At 40.3% G+C, this 17,375-nt stretch overlaps 1 protein-coding gene across 2 annotated transcripts; it reads right to left on the bottom strand.

The window, feature by feature from the left end:
- Positions 1 to 6,049: 6,049 nt before the first annotated feature.
- Positions 6,050 to 17,160, bottom strand: slc5a3a (solute carrier family 5 member 3a). Of its 2 annotated transcripts, XM_044187729.1 has the most exons (6): positions 17,037 to 17,080; positions 14,659 to 14,733; positions 10,820 to 11,947; positions 10,502 to 10,697; positions 9,165 to 9,292; positions 6,050 to 9,075 (listed from the first exon to the last, which is right to left on the bottom strand). In XM_044187729.1, the coding sequence occupies exons 3-6, from the start codon at positions 11,457 to 11,459 to the stop codon at positions 7,826 to 7,828; spliced, it is 2,214 nt and encodes a 737-aa protein (XP_044043664.1). In that variant the 5' UTR covers positions 11,460 to 11,947; positions 14,659 to 14,733; positions 17,037 to 17,080; the 3' UTR covers positions 6,050 to 7,825. The 2 variants fall into 2 exon arrangements, with proteins under 2 accessions (XP_044043664.1, XP_044043663.1); XM_044187728.1 differs by lacking the exon at positions 14,659 to 14,733 and having other exon boundaries at positions 17,037 to 17,160.
- Positions 17,161 to 17,375: the final 215 nt, after the last annotated feature.

The raw sequence follows: 17,375 nt of genomic DNA, 5'->3' as shown, positions 1-17,375 counted from the left end.
GGAAGACAACACAGTAATTAATCTAGTAGCTAAAAATATACATAGAGTCCTCAAGAGCAAAAATAAAAAGAGTAAAAAGAGTTAGCTAGCCCAACAGTTAGTTAGCTAGCTAGAATGTTGTATTAGCAACACATTAGCCTCAGACAGCAGTAGGCCTATACGGTTATATTAGCTAGCTTGGTTAGCAGCTATAATAAAGAGTAGCCTACCTACAGATACTTCTCCAACAAGGGCATTTGGGAAGTAGATAAAAGATGCTTGTAAATATTTGCTTCGTCACATATCTGACAAAATGGTGGATTTTGCTGCTATGGAACTGTGCCATTAGGGGTTGCTATAGAAACAGCGTTCAGCTGAAACCAAGTGCTGGTGAGCAAGTAGTGGTTAAAAAGTGGGCACAAGTGTAAAATGGGCAAATTGTGTTGACCTCATAAGGGCTAAACTGGCTAAAATTTACACTGCAGCTTGTGGAGCCCTAAACTAAACGGCAAGTCTAATTTTTGCTAGCTCGCCTGTTGAAAACAATCAAATGTTGTGTGTCCAAGTTAATAAATCAGGCCATTCCCCTGTTGAGCCGTATACAGAGTACTTACTGAAATTGACAGGGCAGATAATTCTGGAGTGCTTGAGCCAGCTGTGTATATCTGCGAGCATACAAGTGATTATATTTTTCCCTTACTTCTAGTCTTCTTATTCACTTTTGCTTTGCCAGCATCACTGTTTTGTTTGTTTAGCCTTTGATTTGTACTTTAACATGGCTCTCCTGCTGTTATTTGTTGCCTTCTGCTCTAATGTGGTTTTGGTTGGTGTTATGCTGACCTGGTCCTCCATGCTTTGGCCTTGAAGTAAACCAGCAACATCAGCTTGTGTTTTTTTAAAAACAATTTTTATATTATTGGCAGGATCTCAGGTCTGTCATTAGTTGTGAGTGGGTTTGGAGTAAGGCTTCTCACTTGAGGTGGAAATGAGTAGCCTAATGGCTGTTTCCAAGCCATTGCTTTACTTTGCTCTCAGTTTTATATTTGTTTTATATTTCAATTAATTTACTGAACAAATCCTCAGCAAACTGAACCAGTTCAAAGAGTATGTGACACTTTTTTTTTCTGCAATCACACTTCTTTTTAAAGATCGCTGTATAGAATTTGATTTGCAGACAGTCACACTCACACAACACTGAACACCAGTTACTTCATACATGATGTCAAAGTCTTAGTAACATTGCACAGGCACAAACATAGAAACAAGGTGTCAATTTACTTGAAAATAACACCAACAGGAAACATTAACAAGGTGAGTTTGTTTAAATGTTGAAGACCCTCTGAAGTCAAATTTTAATACTAAATAGAAATAAACGTTGTTGTATTGCAGGACGCACCTGTACAAAGAGGGACGTTCCTGAACTGCAGTGCAGTGTGTTCAAGAAAGGGCAATATTTAACAATTTAACACTTTCACTCTTGAAGGTCCAGTGGCGTGACGAGACTCTCTAAGGGGCAGGGGCAAACATAACAAAGGGGCACCACTGCTGCACGCAAGAAAAGGATTCATTTTTGCCTTAAAATCATATCAGAGTGGCACTTCTGTAAGTTATGTATTAGACCAAATTGGCTTCCAAACTTTGTACATGTCTTCAAGTGGAAATAACACAGAATCAAATGAATGCTGCTTTTGGTAATTCATTCTTGCATTTATATATATTTTTTGCTTTCCTACCCCTTTTCTCTGTGTTTGTCTCTACATCTTCACATTCAGTTCACATGACAGTTTTCACAAATGTTTGACAGCAAGTATGTGCATGGATATAAATCGCCTCTCACAATGTGCCTAACCTGTGTCTAAGAAAAACACAGCTGGCTCACATACAGCACTCCTGTCATGTCTGACATCTTAAAGTACATGAATTGTGCATACACACCCATGCCCATAGTATAGTTTGACAGCTGCCAATTAACTGTTGAAATTGATGATAAAAATTCTATATGAAACTTGAATCACTAAACGTAAATCATCAGCTTTTTGGCATTAGACAGCATTATTAAAGTCACCGTGATTGACAGATTGGCATAGGCCCATTGTGCTTTAAATATATGCAAAGCAGATGAATGCTGCAATTATGTTTGAGTGATATCATTTATCATACAGTGTGAGATGGTTGACATCACTTTTTTTTTACATTTCAAAGAGCAAAGATCATTTGTTGAGCACTACACAAATCAGATGACAGAGATTACAATGACTTTCTAATACCCTAATGCTAGGGTAACGTAGTGAATACCTTGATTAAATCTTGTATTCCTGGCACCAACCTGTTGCAAAACAATCACACAAACCTCTCCACCCCTTGCAAATATCACGCTAGTTTGTTATAGTTAATTCTTTTTACATCATTTCTTAGTGTATGTGGTGCCAGATTTTAGGAGTTTTGGAGGCGGAGACACATTGGAAGTAGTTTACACAGTTCCACGAATGGATTAACCTGTTACGGAGCCCCAGGGTAGAGGTGTGGCACTCTCTTTGGGCCCCTCCACCACATCCACAGTTATTCATTCTAGTATCTTTGTGGGCCCTCATCAACATGAGGGCCCTGTATACTCAGTCCCCTTTCCCACCAAGTCCAATGCCCCTGCCCCAGAGCAAAAATGAGCTGTTAAACCCCTATTAGGCCTGGTGTATTAGCTACGATTTTCAACAGCAGCTAATACACACCCACATATAATATAATGTATTATTTCTAATCTCACCCAATATCCAAGCCCAGGTCCTGCTATTGTGCATGCTGGCTCACTGTCACACTGTCATGGCTTACTGGGACACCTGAACAGAATAGAGCCACCGTTAATGTCATTAATAACACCTGTGCTGTCCCTACTATGACAAGTCTGCTGTGAAAAGGCACATTGTTTCAGCCTGTACTTTATACAAAGTATAATTATCAAAACTTTTTGAAGGTGTTTTGGTAAAATCAAAGCTTAAATGGGTCTGTCGGAAATAGTTATAGGCTCAGTATCGTAGAAAAGGTTTCAGTCGTAGTCATCTGGACACGGTTTTCAGAATCAAGACGTTTCGGCTCCCATCCGGAAGTCATTCTCAATTGTAAAAAAATTGGACGGGAACTGGAAATTTAAGCTACTCTGTGTTACATAAGCCCCGCCCTCAGGGAGGGAATCTGCCTGAGTATCTGTTAATAGCTAGTTTCACCTGAAACTGACCTAATAGTTTCAAGATGACCCAGTAATCAGTAATCAGGCCTATTGTTCTCTGGCTGCATCTACTTCATCACTGTTAAGTGCGAAACGTCTTGATTCTGAAAACAGTGTCCAGATGACTACGACTGAAACCTTTTCTACGATAGAACACTCCTGGACGAATGAGGGACTACACCGTCCTATAGGCTCAGTAGTTTTGACAAATTATTCAAAATGTCATTTGAATCATAGTTTCCAAGTATTTGAACTTTTGCACCATTGTTCAGTTGGAAGGTTTCCTGTCTTGTTTGATGATTGATAATGAGTTTATTAAGAAAGAAAGTGACATTTCCTGAAACAGCTTAACTGTGCAGCAGCCTGTATTGTAGGATTATGAACTTGAAGACACCAAAGAAAAAAAACCCCTCTGTCTAACCCTTCTGTCATTTCTAGCAGTGAGCTTGTGTGGGATGTGTCTTCCCAGTAACTTTCCACTTTCAGTCTGTAACTTTCCACTGCGGCAGAGAATGTTGTTAATGTCATCTTAACTGAGTGGTGGCATGTTTGCTTGTTGTGGTGCCTTTTAAGTATGCTTCACATACCATGACCTGTTGGTTCATGGCGTGTCCTTGCCTCAGGTCGTCTGCTTTTAAGCAAAAGTTTTGCTTTTACATTTACCCGTTTTTCTAGAAAGCGCACTTTATTATAGCTTAGATTTCCAGTGAGTAACTAAATAACAATACATGCAGCTGGTCATGAGTGCACTTTCCAAATATGTCTTAGAAATTGCAAGTAACCAGTACTGAACCTATGGGGGAGTGCATTATTTATAGTAATCTCACAGATTATTGTGTTTATAACATGGCCACTTGTCAGGGGTAAAATTTTAAGTCTAGTTTATTGATATTCTGGGGCAATAAACTCACAGAAGAGTGTGTGGCCTTGTACTGGTTGAGGCCAGCAGCGCTCCAGCTGTCTTTGACCAATCAGATTCAAACATTCTCTATGGTAATAAAGAATACTTGATTTTGAAGAATACCTGACTGAATTTCTTATGTGTTCAGATGTATTCCCCATTAAACTGGAAAATGTGCCTCGTCCTTTTATAAATAAATAAAGCCCTAAAGGCTTCTTTGAGAAAGCCAAATAGACGAGACAGCATAGAGAAGCAGCTAACATTTGCAGTTTAATAAAAGAAAGCCAGCATTACAAACTGGGGGCATGGAGTTGGATGAGGTGCATCATGGGAAATGTAGAATCCAGTATTATGGAAGTTTCCTCCTTTATAGGGAGTAAAAGTCACACTTTCTCTGACTCTGCTTCCTTGATTTTGAGCATTCTTTTTACATCTGCCTTTTGTGAGTCCACCAACCTTATGGAAGTACAACACTAAATCACTGGAGTTCCCTTATAACAAGACCAAGAGTCTACAGCCATGTAGCTATGTGTGAGGCTGTACTTGGCACAGTGATGCTCTGAAATAAATGCCAAGGTCAGCATGTTAACAACGGTCACAAAGATAATGCTACCACGCTGATATTTAGCTGGTATAATATTTACGGCGGGCAGCACGGTGGTGCAATGGTTAGCACTGTCGGCTGGGACCTTTCCGTGTGGAGTTTGCATGTTCTCCCTGTGCCTGCGTGGGGTTTTTCCTGGTACTATGTCTTCCTCCCATAGTCCCATTGCTCGTAGGTGTGACTGTGAGTGTGAATGGTCGTCTGTCTCTATGTGTCAGCCCTGTGCCTGCTGACCTGTCAAGGGCGTACCCCGCCTCTGGCCCAGAGTCAGCTGGGATCGGCTCCAGTCCCCTGCAACCCTCTAAGGATAAGCGGTTATGGATAATGGATGGATAGAATATTTACCATTTATTTATATTCACCAGTCTGGGTTTAGCATGTTAGCATTTGCTAATTAGTGCTAAACACAAAATACATTTGAGGCTGATGGGAATGACATTAGTTTTGCAGGTATTTAGTCATAAACGTAATAAAAGTATTGGACGAATTAAAATTGTGATCAAATAATGGCTAGATGAAAAATGAATGGATCACCAAAGTTATTACAATTCATTCCTTGGAGACCATGTCTGTACCAAATTTCATGGCAATCCATCCAATAGTTGTTGAGCTATTTCAGTCTGGAACAAAGTGGTGGACCGATCAAAAAAAAAAAGACTGTGTGTGTTTTTATAGTGTATAGTGGCAGGAACTGTGTTAGTGGTAAGTTTGCTGGGAATCCACCAGGGAGCTTTAGGCGGCTGGATGTCCCACTTTCAAAATACGAGCTGTCATAATAAATAAACAAAAACTCAGTGTATTTGTTTTTTTCATTCTCAGTCAAGCACATCAGCGCAGAAAGCCTACAAGGCATAGTATGTAGTTTCTGAACACAGCACACTGTTAACATACAATAGTCCTTATTTACAGATCCTGGTGGGGGAGCAGAACGACCAGTTTGGTTAGATGTTTCTTGACTTGTGAATGCCAAATGGTGTCATGTTCAGCAGTGATTACTGCTGTGTTATGCAGTTTGGCTGGTGAAAGATAAATTACTTTTTGTAGCAAAGTAATCCCAAAATTAACCTACACAAGCATTTTACAGCAAACTTTAATTTTGATACTCTGTATAATTCCAGTCAAACTATAAAACCTCTTAAAGTGATCAGCAATGACCAAGACATCAGATTGGATATCAAATCAAAGGACACTGATCTTGGTAGTTCTATCCTTATTTTTATTGTGTAAAACAATGATTTAAGAACTCCCTACAGTCAGATGTGGGAAGACAACTTAGAACCAGCACCTCTGCTTATTCCTGAGAAAATTCTCAGGAATAAGACAAACACCACTCAAGTTCTTTGGCTTGATTTAATTAGTTTATTTTGCATGGAATACTGTAGGTTCAGTATTAAAAAAATTCAATAATGCAATTATATTCACTGGATCAATCTGGGAGAGGAGGAAAGAGTGAGGAACTCATTCCAAGTCCTCCCTTTCACATCTGAAATCTGGCTTAACATCAGGTCTTACAAATTAACACAACACCATAATTCACATTCATAAACATTTTAAACCATCTGAGTGGAAGACACCCTTTGAGTTCTATAATTCCTGGGTGTTTACCCAATTTGTGGGTGAATGTAATTAACTACCATCACCATAATGTTAATTTGTATTCATCTCCGAAAGACAGGGGTTTGTGGACCTCTGTACTGTTCGGGGGGGTTCCTGATAGTCCCCTATAAAAAAGGAATACTTTATTTCATTCAGTGGAACTTATGATACAGTGAAATTGATCAGAAGACTGTCTACAGTAATTAAAGACTATCTTCACCACACTGTCTCCTAAAGGTGTTAATAGGCTTCAAACAAAGTTCTTGTTGGACTGTTGAACAGCGTTCACAATACCCTGCCCCCACACCTTTGTGGTGTCTGAATTGGGGCGGCTGCGTCCATAAATTTTTGCAACTTTTGAACTGACAATCAGTCAAACATGGATTGTCAGTTTGCACAGTAGCCAGGTTTCCATTCAAATATAGTGCAAATTTCAACTGAATTTCACAAAAACCTGCAAAAGAAAATGCAAATTAATGTGCGTTTCCATCCACTACCGTCCTAAGAGTTGAGTGCATCATGATAAACTATGGAAACAAGTGTGGACCATTATTTCTTTTTATACAATTCATCATGTCTTGCCCCTCTTTATGATAGCCAGCTTTTTGCCCCGCCTTCGAGTGTGGCCATTCGAAACACTTCAGACATGTACGGAAGACACTTTGTACAAACTGGTTTGTTTGAAGCATACTGAACACTTGACAGTTATCACAATATATACAGTGCAGAAAATACAGAATTTCAGAATATACAACAAAGTACTAATTTGTTCTATTAAAAAAAAAAAAATATTTTCAAGAGGTGGTTCCTTAGCCTAATCCTGAGCATATTTCAAATCTACTTGGGGTTCTAGGTCCAATTTTGCAGGAAAAAGAAATGGGACAAAAAGGATGAACAGAACCCTTTACTATGTATACAAAATGCCTTTTAAACTTGGTAAGTTGCAATTTCACATTTCACAATTTTCTCATGAGAGGAAACAGCAGTTTTCCTTTTCACTCAAGTGGCAACCTCTGGGGCTAAAAAAACTTAGCCAATGAAGCAGTTCCTCAAATGACCACTTGAGGCTGGCTCCAAAAGCGAGTCAATCCCCATAGAGCCCCATGTTAAAATGTCCAACTTCACAGCAGAAACAAACATGTTTACAGCCTGATACAAAAATCAATTTTGGTCTCTATAGCTAATTTGAGTGACAGGTGGGTGTCCTATCAGTTGGCTTGCCACTAGGTGGTTCAGTAACCAGGCTTCATTCAGCCCGCCTCAGCTCCACCTCTTTGCCCATTTTTGGACTGCCAAGATGGTGACAGCCGGAGCCGTCAGGAGCCACCCACTTTGAGCTGCCCAATGGCTTTTCAGAAACCTATGGGTGACGTCACAGACACTAGGTCCATATTTTATACAGTCTGTGTGTTCACCATGCTCTTTTTAAATTAAAAGTTAAGAGAAAATTGAAGGGTAGCCTACCTATAGACCATTCCTGCTTATAGGTTTTGGAACAAACCTGTCCCACTGCTTGGAATTGAGCCTATAAGGAGAAATAGATGAAGAGAAAGATCCCGACAGAGCTTATCGCCACCAGTCCTATGTTCAGGATGATCCTAGTTCCTGGAGGTTCATGGAGAAGCTCACCCATGATCTTCTCCTGTTCCTGGACTGTAATGACCTGAGCGTTGGGCTGCTTCTCCTGGAAGCCACAGAACCACTCTAAAACCTTCATACATCTCCCACCCTCCACTTCTCCTCCTCCAAAGCAGCCCTTCTCTTCCCCCTCCCTATCCCTCACTCTTCTCCCTTCTCCCACTTCTGCAATTTTAGGGTCAGAAATTGGTGAGTGACAACCATTCTGAATTGGATGGTGGGATTCTATGTCACTGGCTGTGATAGCATGACCATTGCTTGGTTGAGCATTTTCATGATTGGCCTCAGTGCCATTGAGCATGTTTGGGTGGTCTTGACACATTTCTTTACCAAGCAAACAGTTTCCTTTTATGATTGCATGGTTTAGAGGCTTCAAAGCATTGATGTCTTCTCCAGCTTTCTCTTTTTCTTGCTGTTTTTCTTGCCTCTTTCTCTTATTTAACCCCCACAGAGTAGTGGTTCTGATTTGTTCTTTTCTAGGCGGAGGAGTGCAGAGACTCACAACTACAGTCACCAAAGCTGACACCCAAAACAAGATGGCTGCCACATACATGAAATGAACATCTTTGATGAAAGATGGCCGCTCATCAGGCTGGTCGCAGTGAGGCTCGCGGTAAACAAATGCCAAAACCAGACGTAATGCTCCAAGGACAAATCCTACCATTCCACCCCAAAAGGCACCCGTCTCATTGCAGCGATGCCACAGGACGCCAAGCAAGAAGAGAGCAGCTATGGGTGGAGTCAGGTAATCTGATACTTCTTGGATGTAATAGAACATCTGACCTCCCTGCATCTCAATGATGACCGGCACCCAGGCAATGCTGATGATCACCATGAAAACCACAAACAACCTGCCGACTATCACCAACTCCCTGGATGATGCTCCCTTTCGTAGCATCTTGTAAATATCCAATGTGAATATGGTGCTTGCTGAGTTGAAGATGGAGTCCAAGTCGCTCATTAGAGCTGCGATCATGACAGCCATCATCAGGCCGCGGAGGCCGACGGGCATCACTGACATGACGAGCCGCGGATAAGCCATGTTGCTACAGCCAGCAGCAGAACCACACACTTCCATGCAGTGCTCTGGGCTAATACACGCCAACTCATCAGCAAAGAGTATCCTGGAAATCATCCCTGGAATCGTGATGATAAATAAATCAGTCATTTAGTCCACAGTCAGGATTTTAGGTGTAAGTCACTCAAAAAGCAATTAATGGCTCTACCTGGGATGACAATGATGAACATGGGGAGGATTTTAAGAAAGCCAGCCATGATAGTAGAACCTTTGGCATGGGCAACGTTCTTTGCTGCTAGAACTCGCTGTACAATCACTTGATCTGCACACCAGTACCTGGAACACACAGTGATACTTAGAGTTAACAATCAATCCTAAAGTACCAAGTAGCATTATAGCATTACCTGTGCTATTTGTACTGACTCCAAAGGATAGCTTTGTGGGCAGGGATCGGGCATATTGCTAGGCTAAGGGCATTTTTAAACACACTAGTGGCATGGCTCCCGGGATGGCAATGTTGGTCCAGACTGAAATACCTCAACAACCAGTGGATGGATTGCCATGCATTTTTGTACAGATATTCAAGGTTCCCAGAGGATGAAACCTACTTTGGTGATTCCCTGAATTTTCCTCTAGCACCACCATGAGGTTGACATTTCTGTTTTTTAGTGAAATGTCTCAACAACTATTGGATGGATTGCCATAAAATTTGGTACAGGCATTCATGTTGCCCTCAGGATGAATTATAATCACTTTGGTGAGTGCCTGAGTCTTCATCTTGTGCCATCATCAGGTCAAAATTTTAACTTGTCCATTAGTTTTGGTTTATGAAAAAATACCTGCAACACAAGTGTTTAGTGCATTCTAAGCTAATATGGTGACTACAGAACATGGTACCGTTATACCTACTTAGCATTTTCATTCTGAGCATGTTAGCATGCTGATGTTATCATTTAGCTCAAAGCACTCCTGTGCCTAAGTACAGCCCCACAGAGTTGTTAGCGTGGCTGTAAACTGTCTTACTTAATAGTTAGCTCCACTGACTAGCTCCACTAGTCTAGGCTTAATTCCTGTTCAGGAAATAGTCCCTGATGGTTTATATTTGTTTACACAGGAAGTGAAATTAATATTAGCTCTTTAATGACACAAACGTAATAACCAAGAGTAAAAGTTCTTCTTGCTACCTTGCCAGTGGCCCATACAAGCCGCATGCAATGTGGCTACAAAAATGTTTGAATGAACAATATAACTATATACAGTTAAACATATAAAGTTTGGCCTGAGGGTATCGCTACAAGTATGCTTATGAAGTATCCAAAACCAAGTATCTATGCTCTTCTGGGGAGAATGTTTGTCCTCAGAAAATTTCATGACAATCTGCTCAATATATTTTCACTGTTGTTTTGTAAAAGCCTGACACAGGCTCAAGAAGAAAGGCCAGGTGGGTTAGGATAAATCTTCTGGGGACCATAAATATTCATACAAGCCTACATGGAACTGAACCACTTAGGAAGTCAGTCTACATGAAAACACTTCGACAAGTACCAGATAGAGGCAGGAGTCTGGCCCAGTAAGAAACCGGGCCACGGCAGGTCTGGATCCCTTGGGCCTCGAAGGATTTTCAGAGCATCTGGCTTCGGGTTGAGGTGGTGGTGGCAGGATTCAGAATACGTCAGGTTGGGTGAAGACAGCAAGATGGCAGTGATGTTTGGAGTAGCCTGCATGTACTTGGTCCTCAGCCCTTAAAATGACATGGCAGGACATGGTTTAGCATATGGTATAGTATGCAGATCAAATAGTAGTTTAATTAATTACATGGTATAAATGGTTTAACTTCAATGCATAAAGGAGATAAATAAAGACCTTCAAGACCTCCCACTTTGAAGAGGCTGATGCCTGTAAGGCACAGTGCTCCGGTGATCATGAGGAATGCCTGGACCGTATCTGTGTAGATGACAGCGACCAGACCACCAGTGACTGTCAGCAAAGCCGTTATGGCGATGAGGAGGATGATTGACAAATAGAGGTTCCACCCTAAGGATTCCTGAATGAACAAGGCTCCGGCATAGAGGTCCACGGACAACTTGGTGAAGATGTACAGAACAAGAGATAACGCAGCAAAATGCACTTTTAGTCGCCTCCCGCCATACCGTTTTGTCAGGTACTCCGGCATGGTGTAGACTCCGGACTGAATATACACAGGGATAAACACCCAGCCTAACAACTGGAGTAATAATAAAGCGTTGAATTCCCATGCAGCCACGCTGAACCCGCTGGCAGCACCTGATCCAGCTAGTCCAATGAAATGCTCACTTCCTATGTTGCTAACGAATAGAGATGCTCCTACAGCTGCCCAGTTCATGGAGCGACCAGCGAGGAAGTAGCCGCTCACTGAGCTCTGATTGGCTTTCCACATGGCAAGGAAACCGATCGCTAGCACCAGGATGAAGTAGATTACTACAATAGTGATGTCTGCCACTTCCATGGTGGCTGCGGTGGCCATGTTGAGCACTTTTGTAGCTCTATAACAGAATGAAACTAACTGCTGAGCTGTAGCACTGTAAAATCCAGGTGCATTATATTTGCGCGTTATATCTAGTTAGGATCCTAGATATAAAATGCAAGTGCAAGTACACTTGTAACACTGAAATTTCCACAAATCTAAGTCCACAGATTCCTGTTTTGATCTGATTTCAGGGTATCAAACAGTGGCCAGTCAGTGCTATTCAGTGGGCAACAAAATCATCATACACAGTCATCTGTACATCGTCATATATACAGTATAAAGCAGTTATAAAGGGGAAGTCTGTGCTAAATGTTCCTTGTTCCTTTGGCATCTGACTCTAAGAAAATATTTTAAGTAGTCTCCCAAGTTTTTGATCCTTTGTAGTTAACCTCATCTTTGGGAATCAGTGCAGGTTGTGGCTTGCCAGCTTACAAAATGGCGGGGCATTGTAGCTAGGTTTTCACTGAGGGAGCCACAAAAGAAATCTGGAAACAAACACAAATAGATAAACAAAATTAATCTTATTGCCAAAGTAATGCAAAGCATCCTGTAACCACATTTGGGACATTTACCTATCATTTCTAATGCTTCTGTAAAGTACATGTAGCCCCCCAAGACCTTTAGGGTCACTGCTTCTTTGGTAGGCAGTCAGCCAAAACATTTTCCATGAGACAATGTCCGTACACTCATTAATCTTCACACCAAAAGTATGTAAGATATAATGCAAGATATAATTTGATGCTCAGAAGTATGCAAAAGATAATAACTTGCACTGATGTTAAAGGGGTACTCCAGCAATTTAGTATTGCACTTTCATAAAAGTTGGGGGACTCATGAGACAGAAAAAAATATAATGTTCATAATTGAAGCAATAAAGGTTGAGATATTCTGACTTTTAATCCCGAGTATGGGCCAAGCTCCAAAAACACTACATTTCCCATAATGCAACTTAGTAGTGTCTTTCATTAGACCCTACCTGCCCGGTAAATGTCCATGTCTCCACACATTCTTGTTTTGTCAACTTCTGTTTCTAAGGTCATGAAAGAACTATCAAGTGCAAATTCACACCTCCAGGTAAGTCTCCAATCCCAAGCCAAGCTAACCCTGATGCCATCACTATGACATCACCGGGGTTGGTTTCTCAGATTTGTCAAACCACCGTCAGAGCCACCAAAGACATTAAACAAATATTTTCACAGGCTGAGTAGTACACCCCATGACAAGTAAACTGATCTTTATCATTTGAGTGGCTTCCTTGTTCAGATCAACATTTCCTTTCTTTAAACCTGCTCTCCAAGTGTGCTCATTGCTTGGACCTTCTGTTTTAACTATTATGTCACTTGTATTTTATTTTGTCTAATACTGTGAAGTTTTTCAAATGTCAATAAATATCCAAGAAGGCTTGTGACATTTGGTAAATGAAGGAAAAGTCATGAATAATGCAACCGCTGGTTATATCAAGATCCCTGCAAGCTGTGTAAACACAGAAAAACATGTTTCTTTTCTTTTCTATCTTGTCTTTCCGATGCACCTGCACAGCACAGCCTTTCAGAAAGCCTATTGTTCCCTCATCTCTGCGGCTGTTTCAGATGGTAGAGGAGCTTGGGAATGACAGGCAGCTGTTTGCGAGGAGCAGTCAGCACTTAACCCCTTCTGCCAGACTGTGCCAGAGTGCCAGAGCAGATTTGGTGTCCCTAGGAACAGTGCTGTTAAAGTGGAATAGATTAGACCCGCATAGCTCAATGCTATCATTCAGGCTGTGTTCCTCCTCCAGTTTGCCAACTCGGCTGATTAAACCACCAATTAGTCTAAATCAAGTCACAAGTCTTCATAAGCAAATTGCAACTAAAGTTGCAAATCTTTTAAGAGTTCTGTTCATTGTGACTTTTCAAAGCATAGACTGACTGACAGACCTGACCGGGCCAAGTGGTGGACCAATCCAGGCTGAAATATCTCAACAACTACCAGATGGATTGCCATGAAAGTTTGTACAGAGATAAATGGTCCCTAGAGGATGAAGCCTACTGACTTTGGTGATCCCCTGACTTTTTCTCTAGCGCCACGATGAGGTTGACATTTCTGGCTTAAAGTGAAATGGCTCAAATACTATTGGATGGATTGCCATGAAAATTAGCACAGACATTCATGCCCCCCTCACAATAAATTGTAACTTTGGTGACTACCTGACTTTTCATTTAGCACCATCATCAGGTCAATGTCTCAATTTGTCTAGTACTTTGGTTTATGACAAAATACCTATGACGCTAATGACGTTAGGGTTGCTAGCATGGCTATAGACTTAGTCTTGTTTCATATATATACTGCTTGAAATTACTTTCAGGTGAATGGTTACCAGCTCTGTTCCTTGGAGGTCCTGACAGGACGTGTTTTGAAATCGCACACCTGATTTAACTGATCCAGATTCTTTTGATAGCAAGTGGCTTAATGAGACCTGGAGTTGGGAACAAACTTACGAAAAAATTATATTTGCTTTCAAAATGGTCAGAAAACATCTGAACGCATATATTTATACAATAGTCTTCAAAAAGTGGTCGGGGGCTCATGACCCCTCTAAGATCCTGGTTACTGCTGTGCAGATAGGTAAAGTGCAGGGATGAGTTGATGTTCAGTGAAACTGTAATACTGTTTAATCATGATATTTGACTATGAAAAGATCATAGCTCTCTGGGCTGCATCTACCAATTATTTTATCACAAAAAAATTTAAGAAAATAGTGAAAAATGTCCATGACAGTTTCTCATAACCCAAGGAAACATCTTCAAATGTAAAAAAATGTAATAAACTCACTTTGTAAATCGAATCAAACTGCATTCATTCAAATCAATTTATTGTAGCTCGATTATACGTAACTAAAATATTTTAACCTAATCTTAACTTGCAAAAAATGTTGTGTGCCGTGAATTTCAATGGTAGGCCTAAATAAAAAATAGAAATGTGTGGATTTGCTATGAAACATAAATTAATCATTCTGTGATTTCCATAGAAAATAGGCCTACATGTCGTTGAAGCACTTTACAGAGACATAGGCCACTGGAACACCATGTAGGCTAATCAAGCAGGATGAAACGTCAAGAATGTAACAGCTGCAGTATGTAGTGACAATACTGGTGACAAGGTGGATGGTGGTCTTCTATAGAGGGTAAACACTTATGTCACTTTTCCTCATGATACCAACCTGTTCACTACGGAGAGGAGGGGATGGCAGCACATGCCTCACCATGACAGGTAGTTTGATTAAGCACTGATTACTCTGTAAACACAGGATCAACAAAAATAATAAAGGCCCTAAAACCTGTCCCAACATGATTGATAAATGTGGAGTCAAATAACCTTTGGACGACTAAAGAACAAATGCAAGTCTGTTTGATTAAATGACAGTGTTGACTGGCAGAACTGAGAAAAACTGAAGGTGGAGTTACAGATAACTCACACAGACTGTTAGTTTCACAGCAGAGTTTAGATGCTGTGCAGATAGGTAAAGGGCAGGGATGAGTTGATGTTCAGTGAAACTGTAATATTGTTTAATCATGATATTTGACTATGAAAAGATCATAGCTCTCTGGGCTGCATCTACCAATTATTTTATCACTTAAAATGATTAATCCTATAAAAAAAAAATTAAGAAAATAGTGAAAAATGTCCATGACAGTTTCTCATAACCCAAGGAAACATCTTCAAATGTCTTGTTTTGTCCGAGCAACAGATTCTCAAAATAGTTGGCATTTAATTTTCTGTCAGCCGACTAACCAATGAATCAACTTGTCTTTTCAGCTCTAGGTTAGGGCACTAAAAGCCTTGCTAGACCAAGCTTGTAACATGGAAAACATTGGCACGAAAAGCTGCAAGGCTGTGGGTGGAATTTATCAGGTGCCAGCTGGTGGTGTATTGATATTTGTAGAAGTGGGGGATCACATCTCAGCTGCTTTCTAGAAACAACTAGCTGTTAGCAATGCTATCACTAACCTTGGTACAGGACTGTAGTATGGGGGGTCCTGCATCAGGGCTGCTGTTTGTGTTTGTTGCGGAGCAGAGTGCTGGTCTGTGGAGGACAGCTGGGGTTGACTGTATGAATGCATACAAGTCTTTGGAAAATCTAAATCTCTCCACACAGCTTCACTCCATCCACTTTATTTTAGCTCTGTGCAGGCAGCATGAAAATGTTTCACTAGCGTAAACAGTTGGGGACAATAGCATCAGTGACATTTCCTTACCAGAGAACATTGGACCTACTGTATTTTCAGGTGCAGGGTTTACTCCTGATGCTACTTGCAGTAGAGTCAATATTGATTTAAAATAGTTACTACAAGACTAACCGACTTCTTGAGGGGAGAGCTGGTTAAACAGAGGTTTAGTCATATCCAGCTTCAAGGTATCTATGGTTATTCCCGGCTTTTAAAGTTTTATTAGGGGACCTCTGTCAAACAAGTTTTGGACCTGCAGGGAGGTTTCAACACAAACAGTGAAGTTTAGTCAATTCATGACTTTTTATAAGACTTCTGTTTTATTCTGTGAACTTTAGTTGCTATTCTGCAGTGACCTTAATGTATTTTATGGAGTTTTTATTAATGACTTTATGGTATATCTATCATATTGTGAAATGGGTTTCCTTTTAATATTCCTATGATAAGAAGGGACTGTTTATAGGATTCTATTTTTCTATGATATTCCTATAATATTCTTATAGGCCTTATAAAAGTATGCTGTTGCTGTGCTTTATATTGGTTTGATTAATTGTGGTTGTTTTCATGATTAATTAATTATGATTTATCTAGTATTCTTATACTTCAAGGGGACGTTTTGTGGTGCTGAAATTAAAACTATGATGAACTGTTTTCTAAGATATTTCGATGATATTCCCATAGTTTTTTTTGCTAAATATGTGGTTGCTGTGCTTTATGGTGTTATGATTTAGATAGTATATCTCTCATTTGGTTAAAATCATTCTGGTTTAGGACATTTACAGTCGTCTCAGCTAGCTGAGGGATGTCAACTTCTTGTGGAGCCTCTGTGTTTAAATACTTCAAAGGGACTTTCTGTGGCACTCAAAGTGAGTTTATAATGAACCGTTTTCTATGGCATTCCTACAATAATCATATATATTCTTATACAGTTGGTTGGCTATAAAGTATGTGGTTGCTGCTTTATGATGTTATCACATATTACTACAGTAGGCACAGTATTTTTCCTTAATGTTTTTTTTTTTTACAGTAGCACTTTACAGTCACCAGGTTTCATTGTATTTTTTCAGTCTCCTATGATATTCTGATAATATTGCTATAAGTTCATATACTGTACCAGTATGGTGCTCTTTTGAATTCCTGTGACCCTAATTTCCTTTTCCATAATGCAACAATAATGTTAAGGTAAATGTGTTCCTGGGCATTAGAAGTGAACATAGTGTTAAAAATGAGACACGATTCTAAATACTTAAATACATATCAAAACTATTTTCGACCCTTACAAAAACTCTTACTGCAGAACTGTTTGAACAATGTATGAATGAAAACTCGCGGTATTTAAGCCGCTCGAAACACTAAATAACATCGGACTCACCTGAGCGGCTGTTTTCCTCCGTGTCGCCTCACAGTTTGTGAAGTGGCAAGTTTACAGCCAGACTGGTTTGAGCTCCGGACTCCTTATGTCTGCAGTCCTCAGCCTATTAACAGGAGCGGGAGCCTCCGCCCACAGCAGCGGCATCACCACCTGGGTGGAGGGAGATGATGATGATGATGATGTGCAGGTTGACGAGCATAAACAGCGATACAGCTGTAAAGCCATCTAAACTCACTATGTAAATCGAATCAAACTGCATTCATTCAAATCAATTTATTGTAGCTCGATTATACGTAACTAAAATATTTTAACCCAATCTTAACTTGCAAAAAATGTTGT

This window comes from Siniperca chuatsi, linkage group LG24 (genome assembly GCF_020085105.1).
Source record: "Siniperca chuatsi isolate FFG_IHB_CAS linkage group LG24, ASM2008510v1, whole genome shotgun sequence".
In the NCBI taxonomy this organism is placed as follows: Eukaryota; Metazoa; Chordata; class Actinopteri; order Centrarchiformes; family Sinipercidae; genus Siniperca; species Siniperca chuatsi.
Note: the sequence above shows the minus strand (reverse complement) of the source record. Positions and strands in the feature narration are given on the sequence as shown.

Excerpts from the sequence above, each read along its gene's own strand:
- slc5a3a (XM_044187728.1), bottom strand. The coding sequence starts at position 11,459 with ATGGCCACCGCAGCCACCATGGAAGTGGCAGACATCACTATTGTAGTA. Across the intron at positions 10,698-10,819 it reads CAAAGTGGGAGGTCTTGAAG|GGCTGAGGACCAAGTACATG; the intron begins GTCTTTATTTAT and ends TGTCATTTTAAG. Across the intron at positions 9,293-10,501 it reads CAGACTCCTGCCTCTATCTG|GTACTGGTGTGCAGATCAAG; the intron begins GTACTTGTCGAA and ends TGTGTGTTCCAG.